General features: G+C 42.7%; 1 protein-coding gene across 2 annotated transcripts in view; it reads right to left on the reverse strand.

Moving 5' to 3' along the window:
* Positions 1-1,292: 1,292 nt before the first annotated feature.
* Positions 1,293-16,696, reverse strand: part of LOC127569875 (semaphorin-4C-like) — a 51,828-nt gene continuing 36,424 nt past the window's right edge. The window contains exons 9-14 of one of the 2 annotated variants that reach the window (XM_052014864.1): positions 15,824-15,965; positions 13,294-13,513; positions 9,888-9,997; positions 8,612-8,775; positions 5,717-5,775; positions 1,293-4,807 (exon numbers count right to left, since the gene is read on the reverse strand). In XM_052014864.1, the coding sequence (XP_051870824.1) occupies positions 4,485-4,807; positions 5,717-5,775; positions 8,612-8,775; positions 9,888-9,997; positions 13,294-13,513; positions 15,824-15,965 (1,018 nt within the window). In that variant the 3' untranslated portion in view covers positions 1,293-4,484. The remainder of the gene's footprint in view (positions 4,808-5,716; positions 5,776-8,611; positions 8,776-9,887; positions 9,998-13,293; positions 13,514-15,823; positions 15,966-16,696) is intronic. The other variant, XM_052014862.1, reaches the window with a different exon arrangement.

Below are 16,696 nucleotides of genomic sequence, written 5' to 3' on the forward strand. Positions count from 1 at the left end.
CAGCAAGTCACGCAAAGTGCATGTGGCACATTTGCGCCAGCTCTGCCAGTGCCTGAGCGACCATGGACTGGTAATCAACCCGGCAAAGTGCCAGTTTGGGCTGACAGAAATCGACTTCTTGGGCCACAGGATCAACCAGCATGGAGCCACCCCTCTGCCGGACAAAGTTCTGGCCATCCACCAGTTTCTCAAGCCCAGCACAGTCAAGGGCCTGCAAGAGTTCGTGGGGATGGTGAATTTCTACCATTGGTTCGTGCCAGCGGCGGCGCGCATCACAAGACCCTTGTTCGGTCTGATGGCCGGCAAGGCCAAGGAGATGGAATGGGACGCGGAGTCCACGGAAGCCTTCGAGCAAACCAAAGAGGCGTTGGCAAAGGCGTTGGCAAAGGCGACCCTCCTAATACACCCGAGAGTCGATGCACCCACGGCGCTTACAGTTGACACTTCCGACACGGCGGTTGGCGGAGTCCTGGAGCAGCTCATCGAGGGCCAGTGGCAACCGCTCGCCTTTTTCAGCCGACACCTGAGACCACCAGAGGTGAAGTACAGCACTTTCGACAGGGAGTTGCTGGCACTCTACCTAGCTATCCAGCACTTCCGGTATTTCCTCGAAGGACGGGATTTCACCGCGTATACAGACCACAAGCCCCTCACCTTTGCCCTTGCAAAGGTATCGGACCCATGGTCGGCTCGGCAGCAGAGGCACCTCTCGTTTATCTCGGAGTTCATCACCGACATAGGCCACATCGCGGGGAAGAACAACATGGTCGCCGACACGCTGTCTCGTCCCCACATCCACTCAGTGACCACCTCAGCCCCACGGCGCTGGCGCAGGCACAACAAGCGGACACCGAGATCCCGGCCTATCGCACCACCGTTTCAGGACTCCAGTTGGAGGAAGTCCCATCAGCCCAACAGCGGTTCGGCTCCTGTGCAACACGTCGACTGGCAGACCTCGGCCCGTGGTACCAGCAGCATGGAGGCGGCGGGTGTTTGACACGCTACACAGCCTGGCCCACCCATCCATCAAATTGGTATCAGACAAATTCGTTTGGCACGGTCTGCGCAAGAAGGTTCGACACTGGGCCAGGACCTGTGTACACTGCCAGACCACCAAGGTCCAGCGGCACGTGAAGGCTCCCCTCCAGCAGTTCCAACCGACGCTCGGCAGGTTTCAGCACATCCACGTGGACATCATCGGCTCCCTGCCCGTCTCCCGGGGCACAAGGTATACCTTCACCATGGTCAACAGGTTCACCAGATGGCCGGAGGCCATGCCGCCTAGCGGACACGTCCACAGAGTCCTGCGCCAGGATGCTCATCGCAAACTGGATCGCCAGGTTTGGACTTCCAGCGGACATCACCTCCGACAGAGGGGCACAGTTCACGTCAGGGTTGTGGACAGCACTGGCGCAGCTCCTGGGCACCCGGTTACACCACACCACGGCGTACCACCCACAGGCCAACGGCTTGGTCGAGCGGTTCCACAGGCACCTCAAGTCAGCCCTGATGGCGCGTCTCAGAGGGCCCAACTGGACAGATGAGCTTCCCTGGGTTCCACTAGGCGTCCGCATGGCCCCCAAGGAGGATCTGGGAACCTCCTCGGCGGAGTTGGTTTACAGCACCCCCCTGATGATCATGGGTGAGTTTGTGCCAGAGGCCCAAGGTCCAGCAGGGACGCTGGCGGAAGTGCTGATGAAGCTGCGGGACAAGGTGGGGAGCCTGGCACCGGTTCCGACCTCCAGACATGGCACTACGCCGTCCTTTGTCCCTAGGGATCTCTGGGACTGTGAGTACGTTTTCATTTGCAGGGGCATGCACAAGTCCCCTCTACAGAGGCCGTACGAAGGACCCTTCAAGGTGATCTGGCACAACGGATCTACGCGTGTCGTGGAGGTGGGTGGCCGCGAGGAGACCTTCACAGTGCACCGCCTCAAACCGGCACATTTGGACATTGGGCAGCCCGTGAAGGTGCCCTCACCGCACCGGCAGGGCAGCCCACCCATGGTGAACACACAGACTGGGGGTCCCACGACCCTGATGGGCGATTCTGGTCGGGGGTGGTGTAGCAGCCCGGACCCACAGAACTCGAACCACCATCAGTGGCCGCGGGCGCATGCGCGGGAGTGCGATGTAGACTAACCGTGGGGCGGGCCTTCCGGCAGGGGCCTCACGTCACTTCCACCAGAGAGGCTCTCGGGTCCTTTCGCAAGCACATGCGCTTTGCTTCAGTCAGTAAAGTGTGCTCCAGTCCAGCCTCCGCATCTCTGCGTTTTCTTTTCTGCCACGCGCCGTGTTCGGCTACAACACCTCCATTGTCTTACGTTTGACTGATGCAGACGAGGACGTCTCGTGGTCACATCACTTTGCAAACCACATCTCCTGAGCAGCCTACCCCCGGCTGTGGGCCAGCAGCCTGTGCTCTTTAGACAGTACTGGTTGTTCACAAAGCTGTCCTTTTAACTTCAAGCTGATTACTGCTTGCAATTTACATTAAGAACTGAAGACTAGTTCTTGTTTGAATTAATTCCTGCTATATTCACATAATTCCATAACTCCCGAATCCCTAACAGGGTGAATGTAAAGAACTGGCAATAGTCAACACTTTCACATCTTAGATGGATACAATATGTAATGCAGTTAGTACATTGTTCAGGATCTCATCTGAAGTATTTATGGTAGGGTACAATCCTCTGTCCTTGTGACCAACAAGATACAGTAATGTTTATCTGTTCTAGTTTATCTGCCACAGCCAGCAAAATGTAGAGTGCAAACTCCTCTCTCCATTTTCCATATTCTTTAGGCAAGTTAATTGTATGGAAATCTCATGGGTTCAGCAACTTTACTGTTCCAGAGTGTACTGTCTCATTCAAATCACACAGCTTGCTATCTCTTGGCACATATCCACAAGTTGTCCCTGTCGAGAGGGATCGCAGCCGACATTCAATGTCCTGATTCAAACGCTCGTCTTAAAAATCATAGTTTCATTAACCAGCACTCCTAACACTGTGTCTCTTTATCTTTATATCATTCATTCATTTGCCAAGATGTGGGAGGATAGCTGGTTATTTGAAAGAACATACAAAGTTATTTTATTTATTAAAGTACTTACATTTTGCAAAGCAGCATTTTTTTCCCCCCACTGTGTGCCTCATTCCATACAGGCAGGCAGCATCTCCTCAGAAGCAGGCAAAGACCATTTGGAAGCTTCTATACTGAAGCAGCACACGGGGAGTAATTGGTGACATACCACACTTATTAAATTGGTACCAACTGATGTTATACCTTTTTCCCCTTATGGAAAAAGTACTGCTCCTAAATGTAGCATGGAAGTGCAGGCAAATTTGACAAAACTTGTGGAATTGTCAGTACACATGCATTTTCCATGACAACCAAACTTGGAGTGCTTTTGGTCAATCAATAACTAAATGCATTTTAAAGTTGTAAGTTTAATGTATGAGAAATAAATTATAAAAAAAATTGATCAAACACACTAAAAGCAAAATGGAACCAACGTTGACTCCAGTGTCATAGAACCAAAAAGCTCATTCTTTTTCCAGTTCTGAACAAAAAAAAAGGATCGTCTTCTCAAACAGAGAATAACCATGATCACCTTCACAGTTAACAAATGTAACGTAAGTACGTCAGTTGTGCACATTGTCACAGACACAAAATCTGAATAAAGAGTTCCTTAAAAGGGCATGTTGATAGAACAGTACCAAGTTTCTATGCTTTTCTTTAAAAAAGTCATAAAGCATAAACACATTACATCAACAGGTACGTAGTGTCATTTATAAATAAGACACTTATTTTCTCCATTCTAAAAAGAATTTTATATTTGACATCTTTTGCTTGAGACCTAACCTTTGCAAAACAGATTGGTCAATTTTATACTTTCCACATATCTTTGGATGAAATTCACTAGTCAGCCTCTCTTTCAGGAAGGACACAGCCCCTATGATTTTCTAACCCCAGTGTCATTTAAATTCAAAGTTTGGCAGTCAATGCAACAGCTGACTGCCAAACAGGTACCTTGATGCAGCTCACTAGACTAAAAGACCGCACCAGCTTTGTTGCCAGCAAGTCAAGCTATGGCTGCAGAGGAGCTCTGAGGTATTCTGCATTGACAGCCGCACAGATTTGAGAGTTCTGGAAAATTGTCACGTGGGATGTGTTTCATGTTTAAAAGGGGCCAACTGCTTGATTTAACTTGACCCTTTAGACACTTGGTTTTAGGTTTCCTTTTAAAAAAAAATGGAGCCAACTGCACTGTCAGTGTTATTTAGGCAGTACTGATACAAAATCTATTTTACTGTCCCGATAGTGGCAGAGGAGGGTACTTGAGATGGACCCCATTGGCTGTGCTCAAATGTGCTTTGGTCAGTGACAAATAAACCTTGTTATCAAGGTTGGCCAAACCAGTATCCAGAGAGAAGGCAAGGTTCAGTTAATTGGAGAACATGGACTGTAACGAGCAGGTAAAATTAAGACGTCCTAGAGTTCACAATAAAGAAGACAACTACGGCAACAAATGCAATAGGCAAAATCAACACAATCAACGCCATCCGTGATCGCCTGGATGTGAGATGATAGGACACCACCATCTGACGGATGCCATTTTCATGGCAATAACAGTCATAATTGCCAAGTGCATTTCCTGTCACTAGGAGTCCTGAACTATAGGAATCAATCGTAATGTTCTTGTTAGGAGTCAGCCACTCACAGTGGGCCTTTGAAGAGGAGGGCTTACAATTGAGCACCACATCTGAATGATGATCGATGACCAGAACAATTTCTTCTGCAGCTTCTTAAATGGAGGAAAATATTAGCACAGCAAATATCAAGATGAAAAAAAAGTTAAATTATTAAAAATAACATCAACTCTGACCAATTTAACTCTTAATTCACCAAAATTTAAGCAATCCCCAAATTACAAACCCCACCTCGGTTACAGGTGAAGAATTTGTCAGTGGAAAGGGCAAGAGCTGCAACCCAGATCCAAAGTAATTACCAAAATATATACAGAAACAAATCCATGGAGCTAAAATCTGTACATTTGTGGCATTGGACAAAAGTAGGGCATGGCTTAAAAACAAAAACTAGGGCCAGAAGAAATAACTGGCCAATAGCTTACCCCACTTCAAACCTTTCCCGACCTGATCCAAATTTACAGCTATGACCCTTAATCTGCACAAATAGTGTCAATGTCAATCTGTTGGATTTAGTTCAAACTTGAATTCAATGTTAAAAGATATTTGAAGTCTTGGATATGACAGGATAACATGCTTATGTTAATACTTGATGCAATTTCCCAGGATCATCCCATCTAGCTGGATTGGAATTGGAACTCAGTTTCAAGGACAGATTTCTAATTTACTCCAAATCCATTCCCCATCAACGTGACAGCTAATCCTTGTATCTGATTGGGTTGTTCAAAGAGGCTTTTCTTTTCCTCTCACTTCCAGCATACAGCAGCTCCTGACAACTCTATAACTATCTCAGTAATGCCTACAGAGGTGGTGACATGGATGCTGCCAATTATCCCTACTTTCCAGAAGAATAAAATCCTTTGCTATCAGGTGTGAATCCATCAGGCACATAGCAAGTGCAAGGTAAAACATACACAGGAAGCGTATACGAGTTTGAACTACAAAGACGTTGATTTGTCTCGGGTTTTGTTGGATAATATTCACACAACACATGTAACCACTATTACCTGTCTGTGGTGGGCACAATCCTGCAGCATTGCCTTTCTTAATATCTTGTAAGAAGTCACTGCAAGTAACAAAAATATCCAGATTCAATCCAATATTATGGAATCCATTTCAGTATCATTTGAAGTTTTTCCAGTTGTCACACCACCTTACACACACTGATACCACTTTCAATGGAGTGGTGATGATTTTAATTCTAAACCACCAGAGGAAGGACTAGATGGTCCACAATTGTGGTCAAATCTCAGACCTGTGCAAACATGATACAAATGTCTCCTCTGTCGACTACTGCTGAGTTGTGGACAGTGTAAGTCAGAGATTGAATTGTTCACCGTGAGCTTCACATTGGTGCTATAATGGCCACTTTGACTATCATTCAGGCACAATGGCCAGAACTATTTGCCTCGGATTTATTTCAATCTCCAAATGACACTGATTGGCATCTCCTTCTGAAATTGTTTACTGATGATTCAAGCTGTTATATATTGTTTCAAACTGTTATATATTGTTTAAATATTTAGCAACTTGGATTCTAATTTCAGTTCGAAGTCAGTTACAAAGCTTGTCAATAAGAGAGCAGCTGGAGAATCACAGATGGAAGGAATACCATTGGTCAGCGAGAAGTACAGCTCAAGTTGTAGCACGTGCATCTTTGAGTCCTGAGACAACATGGAAATCTAGGCCGAGACTCCAGTGTACCAGATGGAATACTGCATTGTCAGAAATACTGTCCTTTGGATCCACTATTAAAGCAAGTCCCCAGCTGTCCTCTGCAATAACAGTTAAGTTACTAGCTTACTAACCACAGGTTTGCCCCATTGACCTGGAGACGAGTTCAGAGCCTATTCAGGCATGTGGGAAATTTAAGTTCAAGTGATAAATCAGATACTAAAAATCTAGTGCCCACAATGATAACAACGGCAATACTGGACTGATGTGAAAGCCCACCTACCTAACTAATGTCCAACTGTTCTTATTCAGTCTGACCCATATCAATCAGATCTACAGTGGAGACTCTTAATTGCCCTCGGAAATGGTTTAGCAAGACAGGTGTAACTGGGAATGGGGAAAACCAGTGATGCACATATCCCATGAGTAACAATACATCTTGGGCAGTTATGACTTGCACATATGGAAAATAAAAGAGAAACTCTTAAAAGATATAAAAGCTTGAGTTGGATGAACATTTTACAACAATTATAAAAAGCACTTGCATAGTAATATTTCAGCCACTAGAGGTGTAGCAGTCAGTTCATCAAAGAAACAGCTTCCAGCTGTCTGAGAATATACTTGTTTGACCACATCGATTCTCCAGTGCTTGTCCCAATGTCTGACTTTCCTTCATTATCCTTAGCATGTTTTCTCCTGTGTCCTGAACATTAATAATATTGGCTGGATTTTCTGACTACAAATAAATCTGAGCTAGTCAAATAGACTTAAATTTGCCTTCAGTTCTTTGAATCTATATGAATTTAAAATAAGGCCTTTTTGTTTTAATAACTGTCAGATACATTGTATTTTATTTGGGGACCTGACACTTTTTAGAATAAAAGCAGAAAATGCTGGAGATCAGGCATCAAGGGTGGAGGGAGAAAGAGAATAAACTAATAAAAGGTCAACCACCTGAAACAATAACTTTTTTTTCTTTCTCTTAATTGCTCCTAGTGTGTAGGAGAGAGGTAGAACCTAGGGATGTGAGGAAAATAAAATGGGATTAGTGTACATCAGTGCAAATGGGTGCTTAATGATTGGTGTGGGTCAAAAGGCCTGTTTCCATTCTGTATGATTCAATGAATGCACCAGCACTGATTAATAATATCCTGCTCCTTAGTTTCTAATCAACACTATGTACTTTATACAGAATGCAAAATAAAGATTGGAACTCTTAATTGTTTTCACAACCTCTTAACATCTCCCAAGCTCTCCCTGCCCCAATCACCCCAAATAATGCCTCCAGCCACTGCTTTCCCATCTTCCACCACCACCTCTGGTATGCACCGCTAGGCAGCAATATTGCAATGAGGGACATTGAGCTAAATAATGTGAATGAAATCCTGCAATTAAGCCAGACAGGACCTCCACATCCCCATTCTTGACAGTTTCGGATTCTCCTATCTTCATTGTAAATACTGGTAAACTTAGGAATTCTCAGTAGGAACGCAGGAGAAATCTTCCTTTCTGTGCTTGAGTATAAAAATCATGTTTAAGTATAACTGAGAATTACAAGGAAGTTGCCTGAACTATTAAAGAAAATTGCAGCGACTTGGAATGGAACAGAATGAGGCCAAGTACAATTGGCATCTGATGACGTTTAACCTAGTAGCTAAAGTCGACTTTCTCCACCAGTATATCTTGGCTGTAAAGTTTCAAATGCACAGAAAGATTTATCATAAGAAATTCAGAGATCTGCAACTACTGAGGATCAGTGAAATATCAGTAAATGAAAATCAAAAACTGCAGATGCTAGAAATCTGAAATAAAACCAGAAAATGCTGGAAACACTCAGCAGACATGGCAATAAGCTGTGGAAAGAGTTGTTTCTCTCTGCACAGATGCTGTCTGGCCTGCAGAGTGTTTCCAGCATTTTCTGGTTTTATATAAATGAAATATCAGCTTGCATTTCAATATTTTCAGCATTTAGCTCTTTTAGCCTCCCCTTGATGTTCATAAATTTGAGTTTGCCCAAGTTTTATCAATGGAAGTAGCTGTTGTTAGAGTAGTTGTTGGAGCCTACTGACCTCAACAGTCTTAGGGTTGGCTTAATGAATCTGGTCTTAGATGTGTGGCAATAATTGATAAAAGATAACACTGCAGCCACTCCCACCACCCCTCCCCCCCATGGTTCAATTTTAGCCTTTAGTTTATTTTACTTTAGAGCCAGACACACATATACATACTTGTTCAAAGAAGGTTTCTCATACAACTTGCATCGAGATGTTGCCTTACTCCAAACACAGTAGGGATCCCGGGCATAGATACAGTCATAACAGGTCTTGTATTGATCGCAATCTGCCACTGCAACCTGAGTAACTTCACTGGGAGAACCAACATAAAGAAAGCCCTGGACAAGAATAAAGAGAATGCTGATAACTAGAATAAAAACACAAAATGCTGGAAATATTCAGATCAGACTGATAACTATTTTAAAGTCAATCTGTGCTGAAGCACACCACCATCTCTCATTTTACAATGGGACCTGCTCTTTTATTTCATATGTAACAAGTTCTCTCCTGATGTGGGTGACCTTGGTGCAATTCTATGTGCTGAACCTGTTCATCTACTGAGTGGCATCAGGGTGGAGTTTGATCCCCTTCCCAACCAATAGCCACTGGACAGAAACCTGCAGCAGAAACCCTGGATGTTTTCTCCCTATCCCTCCCCCTCTCGCCCCGATTCATGACTGCTGAGACTGAGTATAATCCTTGCTTTTGAATTTTATTCTTGGTACATGGGTATTGCTAGCAAGGTGAAAATTTATTGCCCACCCTTATAATTAACCTTCAGCGAGGATACGATGGTCCTTCCTGAAACACTGTCACCCATCTGGTGAAAGTGTATCCATGGTGCTGTTAGGTTGGAAGTTCCAGTAACAATGAAGGAATGGTAAAAGTCAGGATGGCTTATAACTTGAAGGGAATCTGGATGCCTGCCACCCCAGGCTGTGGAGACCCAGGGTTTAGGAGTTGCTGCCTCAGAGGAGATAAAGGAAGGCAAATATTAATAAAGAATTATCCCACCGACAATTAGTCTTATTTGTAGAGAAGGATCTTTTAATGAATTACGATGCAACATTGGAATTCCTGTGTTTTAAAGATATTCTTAATTGAAGCCATGGGGAATTACACCAGGAAATACAAATTTTTTTTTCAGTTCCTGACAGATGTCTCAGCTCAGATTACTGATTAGCTGATCTCCAAATATTCATTTGCAATAAGTTGGCCATCAACCTTTGCTTCTTTTCATCAGCAAGTGATGAACATTGTAATGAGTACATACCTGATCTTCATATTCAAGTAAAAATAATCAGAGGTTGGCCCTATCCTCACAGCAAGACAAGGAAAGAGATGATAAGTCAAAAAAAGCTGTTCTTGTGCGAGAAACTGAACAGTAGGTTCCTTTCTGCATCTTCAGAATCAGCTGGATAAAATTTGAACCCTATGATTGTTTTCATACCTGATAGTGTAGGAGATTCTGAATGGGTTGAATATTTTTGAATAATTTCTTCTCCTCTATGATATGACTGCTAGAACCAACCAATACAGCTTTGTGTAATCGGCCATCATCTGCAGGAGATAGAGGCAAAGTTTATTGAACTTGAACAGTAGGTCAGAAGAGTGAAGGAACATCACATGGACATTGCAGCACCACTACCCAGCTTCACAAATCAGCCTTAGATGATTCAGCTGGGAAGGTGAGACTTTGTTGCCCCTCCTTAATTAACCTTCAGCTGGAATATGATGGTCCTTCCTTCCATCAGGTGCAAGTGCATTCATGGTGCTGCTAGGTTGGAAGTTCCATTAACAATGAAGGAATTGTAATAAGTCAGGATGCTTATAATCTGTAGGGAACTTGGAGACGATATCTGCCACCCTTCTCCAAAGCCTGTCCTCCCTGCGAATTTCCCTAATGAACTTCAGTGACATTCTGGGATTAAGATCATTGGCCTTTAACAACCATAACCATCATCCTTTATGAAATGTATGACATCAGCAGTGGAAAGATTCCCCTTGATGTCCATTGACTTCAGTTTTACCAGAGCAATTGATATCAAAGGCAATCACTCATCTTTGGAGTTCAGGTATTCGGTCCATGCCCATCATGAGGTGTGGAACCAAATAGGCCCTGGCAAAACCCAAACTTAGTGAGCAGGTTACAGGCGAATAAGTGCTGCTCGACAGGACTGAAACTTTCCATCACTTTAATGTAACGAGCCAGACTGGATTTGTCCAGTGTTTTGTGGATAGAACACACCTGGGCAATTTTTCCACATTATTGGGTAGATGTACTGGAACAACTTGACTGGAGGCAAGCCTAGAGAACAGGATATTGTCTGGCGCCACTGCCTTGGCTGCACATTGTGTTCTCAGCCTTTGATATTGAGCAGTGAATTAATTGGCTGAAGTCTGGTTTCCATGACAATAAGGAATCTTAACTGGAAGCAAAGGTGGATCATTCACATATCACTTCCAGTTGAAAATTGTTACAAATGCTTCAGTTTTGTTTGCGGAAACATCACTTTTGAGAATGGGGATGTTGTACAAGCTTCCTCCTCCCTTCAAGTGTTTAATTTTCCACTGCCATTCACATCCAGATTAACAGGACTGTGGAGCTTTGATCTGATCTGTTGGTTTTGCCATTACTTAGCTCTGTCTACTTCATGCTGCCTTTGTTGTTTAACACTAACTCTGTATTGTAGTTTCATCAGGTTGGCACCAAACTTTTGAGGAACTTTGCTACTGTTCCTGAGATGCCTGTCTGCATTTTTCATTGAACCCTAACTTGATAGCAATGGTAGAGTAAGAAATATGCTAGGTCAGGAGGTTACAAGTCGTGCTGGAATCCATTACTATTGCTGCCAATGGTTCGTAGTGCCTCACAGTGGCACAGCGACCTGGGTTCAATCCTGACCTCCAGTGCCATCTGTGTGGAGTTTGCATGTTCTCCCTGTGCCTGCGTGGGTTTTCTCTGGGTGCTCCAGTTTCCTCCTGTATCCCCAAGACATCCCAAAAGGCAAGTTAGTTGGCCACTGTAAATTACCCCTGCTGTGTAGGAGAGTGGTAGAATCTGAGCAGAGACTGAGACAATTCCAGCTTCTTGGATTTAAAAATTCCAAATATTCACAACCCTCTGGATAAAGACATTTTTATTTTCTGAATGCCCTACCCCGAATTCTAAAGATAGCGAACCTCGGTTCTAGACATGCCAGCCAGGGAAAACATTAACTCTGTATCTACTGTCAAGCCTTGTAAAAATTTTGTACATTTCAATAAGATCATTTTCCCTAGACTTTGGAGAGAATAAGCCAATCTGCTTAATCTCTCCTCATCCCAGGAATTAATCTGGTGAACCTCTGCTGCACTCCCGCCTTTCTAAGTATGTCCTTCCTTTGGTAGGGAGGCCAAACCTGCACACGATAGTCTGACCAGGGCCCTCTTGTAATTGGAGCAAGAGGTCTCTACTCTTGAACTCAAATCCTCTTTCAACAGACCATTTGCATTCCTAATTGTTTGCCATACCTGCATGTTAACTTTCAGTGATTTATGTAAAGGACACCCTCTGAACATAAACACATTTCAGTCTCTCACCATTTAAAAAACATTCTATTTTTATTTTTTCTCTACCTAAGAGGATGACCTCACTTAAAAAAATTATATATAATATTACATTTGCCATGTTCTCATCCTGAACTTGGACTAGGACCTGGACTTGTCTAGGACCTCCTGACAACCCACAACACCACCTGGCTTTGTATCATCACCAGACTTGGATATTTTACACTTACATACCTTGTCTAAATCATTGATAAGATTGTGAAGAGCCGTGGCCTCAGCACCAATCCTCTAACACCTTACTAGTGATGAGGTGATCCTGAAAATGACCCATTTTAACCTGAACATGATCCATTCACACCTCTGCCCATTTTCTATCTTATTCCCTTTATTCCAGAGATAAAAGTTCTTTCTCTCCCAGAATTTACACACAGGCTGATGTTTTTATTTCTAGAGTTCCCAGCTCCGAATCACTGAACCCTTCCACCCAACTGCTATTCTGAATGAGACCAGCTACCTTAATATAGGCCAACAATTGATCCTATCAGTACAATTAGCTCTGTACTACACAAGTTAGTTGTCCAGCCAGTATTTATGGGTGCTGAATTATTTCTTTAAAAACCGTTAAAATATTTTTTCTTGCCTGTGTAAAAGGAGATAGCCCAATGCAATCTTGGGAATAGGGATATTTGCAAGGAATCAAGTGTTTTTTTTTCCCCCGCAAGTGGGATAATGGTGGGAGAACAGTTGAGACCAGTTTCTGCACAGTGTTGGAGGTATAATCATCTGTTTATCTTGCAGATGACTCGACCATCTCCAGATGAGTTCCTTTAATGACCTTAAAATTCAGTTGGAATGATTCAATTGTGCAAAACGCCAGTGAAAATGACAGGCATGAATTTCACTCAAGGAATTTTGCAGAAGACTCCCAAGTTATTAGCTGGGTCACTGGGAGCCCTTGGTCAATTAGGTACACATTTCCTTCATGAAAGCATTTAAGATGACAAATGGTGCTACCACTGTCCTGGTCTTGGTGATAAATCAATTTAGTACTTGCAGTATCATCAGTTCCAAACCAAAGGAAAATCAAAAGATGAGGTGCAAGGTTATTTTCTTCATGGCAAGACACAAAGAGAATTAACAAAAGGTACAGCAGGGCCTTTTGGCTGCAGACTCCCAGCACCACCTGCAATCTTCACTTTGTTAGGTTGTCAGGATGACAAATTCCAACCAACATTTGTTGTTTCCCCAGCTGCTTCCAGCACCAATCACTCAGAAAACTAATTCAAATGGGTGCCAGGTGCACTTACTTGTTCCTAGGAAGAGAACTTCATAAATTCCCTCCATTGAGCTCACTTGCACTGCAACAATTTTGGAATACTGTGCATTTCTGGTCATCATCCTTGGCTGACCATCGAGTGGGTGGACAGCTTGGTGCACAAGAGGGTGACTTCGGCTGAAGCTCAGCACCTCATCAGGTAAAAGCAGTGAACTCTCAATGGAATGGTTCCTATGCCAGTTAGTGATACACTGTAAAAGCAAGACAGAATGATAAAAAGCTTGGATTTTCAGTGTTACATCCTGCTTTTTCTCCAATTTTGTCTCCACAAGTAGTCAAAGCTTAGACAGTGTGTAGCTTGCAGATTGGTATTGGTGTCCTGGAGATATAAACATTTAGAAGTTTATATGTCTCTTTGTGCATGCCAATATGCCATTTACATGTATGTAGGTATATATTTGCCCATGTATGTGTAGATGTTCATGTGTACATTCCAACATATGTACCTGAATGCTCAGTTACACTTGCACGTAGTGTGTTGTATTTGTAGATAAATGAATGTGCACAGAGATGCTAATTCATCCCCATTTAAATCTTTGAGTGTGTTTATACGTGTTAATCTGTTTGCCCTTTTATGGACATTATAGTCTGGCAGTATGAGAGCATATGCCTACATATGATAGTTTGCTCCCCTCTATTTAAGGAAACTTAAAAGATAGAATCCAGGAAATTATAGATCCATTAGTCTAATATCTCATTAGACTCTATGATAATGGACAGAGCCAACTAGAGAAAACGGAGGTGATTAGTGATAGTGAATTGGATTCTTTAAGTTTAGGTCATGTTTAATGAGATAAATTGCATTTTTGAGAGTAATTAAGCAGACAAGGAAGAAAGACTTGCAGGAGAGAAGATCAGATATCATGTTTACTTTGTCTGCTGTACTTCAAAAATAGTACCGGGAATTCTTGCATCTAGGGCATTTGGTACCTTGGTTAATGACTCACAGCATCTTTGGCAATATAGCACTGGGTTCAAGTCTCAGTTTAGCTTTTCAATATCTGAAATGGGATTTGAACCCACAGCCTTTTAACTCAAAGGTGAGAGGACTACCAATAAGGCACCGTTGACAGTTTAATGAAGCATGCTATTTTAGACGGAGGAATGATTAGTCCCTATATTTTTAATGAACGTGCTAAGTCATCCAACATTCCAGCTCCTGGCCTATGCAAGCTATAAACAGAATGCATAGGAGACGTCAACCTTTATAACTAACATTAAAACTTCTGGAACTGAAGGCATCATATTGACCCAGTTAAGACACCGGCTAAGCAATTGAAAACAGAATACAAATAATGGTTATGTATTTGAATTGGAAGGGACTGCTTTCATTTCTTTTTAAATTACTCAGGTAACAAAGTAAAGAATGTCAAATCCAAGTTTGCCAACGATGCAATATAAAATGGAATATAGAATTAGAGTCAGAGATACTGATAGATTAAATGAACAAACTAAATTACTGCAGATTAATTTCAATTTAGGCTAGTATAAGGTCAGCCATTTTGCTCTTAAAAGGATAGATCTGAGTATATTTTAATTGATGATAAACTAGGAACAATGGAGTCCCTAAGAGATTAAAAAATCAACGTAGACTAAAATATTGTGGTCCATAAAAACTATAATCAGAATGCTCATGAGACATTAACCTTCATAACTAAATGCTAGAATATGAAGTAAATGAAGTTTTGCTGCAGTTACACAGACCCTAGTTAGACTTCCACTGGAGTAACACCTGCAGTTCTGGGCACCACCACAATATACATTGCCCAAGGAAGGAGTGCAATGCAGAACCTTATCAGGGCTTCACGAGTTATATCTCAAGGAGACGAAGTGGACTTGTTTTCCCTGTAACAAAGAAAACTATGGGGTGAATGAATTTAGGCTTTTTAAGAGGAATTAATGGGATGTAATGGGAAATTGTTTTCTGTTGATGGGAGAATCCAGGACAAGGGGATATATAAACCTAAAATGGAGACATTCTAGAGATAAGTTGAGGAACACTTCTGTATACAAGTTGTGACAGAAGATTGCACTCTCTCCCCACAAAAACAGGAGATGCTAACTGAATTAATTTTACATCTGATAAATCTTTGCTCACTGAGGTTGTGAAGTGGGATAGAACTAAGGCAGTGGATAGCACTTGGATACAGATCAGCCATAAATTTCACTGAATTACAGAACAGACTTGAGAGGTGAATAGTTTACTTGTGTTCCTATGAGTGTATATGTACCCATGACATATTCTGTTTGCTTGTATTATTGACTTTTTGTTCTGTGCATACATATATAGAATTGCACTGATACTTTTAATGAATATATTGACAATGATAAAATAAAAGCTGAAAATTCATGGGACATTAATTTACACAAATTTGCACTATATTCCCACCCCCACTCCCCCTCTGTCTTTTGATCACCCTGGTTAATCACCAGCTGACCGACTGCAACAGCTATCCAGTCTGGACGGTCTGTTATTATCTATCTAATGTATGGACCCTTACCGAGCCAGGTCTTGGAAATGGAACTTGACCTTTATACTGAACAAAAGAAGAACAGTCGGGTTTGTATTCTTGATATGGTCCATCCAGAGCTGCATGGATGCTTTTGATGCTGTACAGACAAACTGCAGACAGAGAATCACTCCTAAAGTTGAAACACCAAACAAAAAAAAAGACAGAATTATCAAGGAGTCAACACTGTGTGGACTGAAATTACAATGTTAAAACCGCCTTAACTTTGTGACATTTCTTTATCTCCCAGACGAGCTTTCATTTCCTATGTACCTATCACTGTCATTGTGTTTTTAACATATGCACACTGATGAATAAGCAGTCGCACATAGTATGTTTTTCTATATGCAGATCTTTCTCCCCTTCCTGTGCTTGCACCTCTTCTGGAATTAATCCCTGACTCAGGAGTTTTGATGTAATCTTCCATCATCCTTCTCTACAGCTAATGAGAATGGGGCAGAGGGGGGCCGCATTGCAAGTTAAATGCCAGAGAACAAGATTGTACGAGTAGGCTACTTACACCCACTGACTCACAACCTGCAGATGGTCTGAGCCTGCCCTACTTACTGCAGCCTTTCCCCATCACCACAACCATCCCCTGGTGTTTTCCAGTTAACCAAGAACCACAATGTGGCAAGGCAGTAGTAGAATAAAAAGATGAAAAAAAGAGACAAAACACTTCTCCATCTCACCCTGCCATGTCAGATAGTGGCACCATGTGGTTAGCTCAGAGGCAAGATGTGCGAATGGTAACTCACTGAGTTGCCTGCAGCTGCAGTAGGAGAAAAGGACAGTGCTGCTCACTAGAGAGCAAAGGCATAAATGTTTCTGCCTCAGATGTTTCAAGTGGGGAAGTGCAGAGAG

The sequence above is a fragment of the Pristis pectinata genome, chromosome 4 (assembly GCF_009764475.1).
Source record: "Pristis pectinata isolate sPriPec2 chromosome 4, sPriPec2.1.pri, whole genome shotgun sequence".
Lineage (NCBI taxonomy): Eukaryota > Metazoa > Chordata > Chondrichthyes > Rhinopristiformes > Pristidae > Pristis > Pristis pectinata.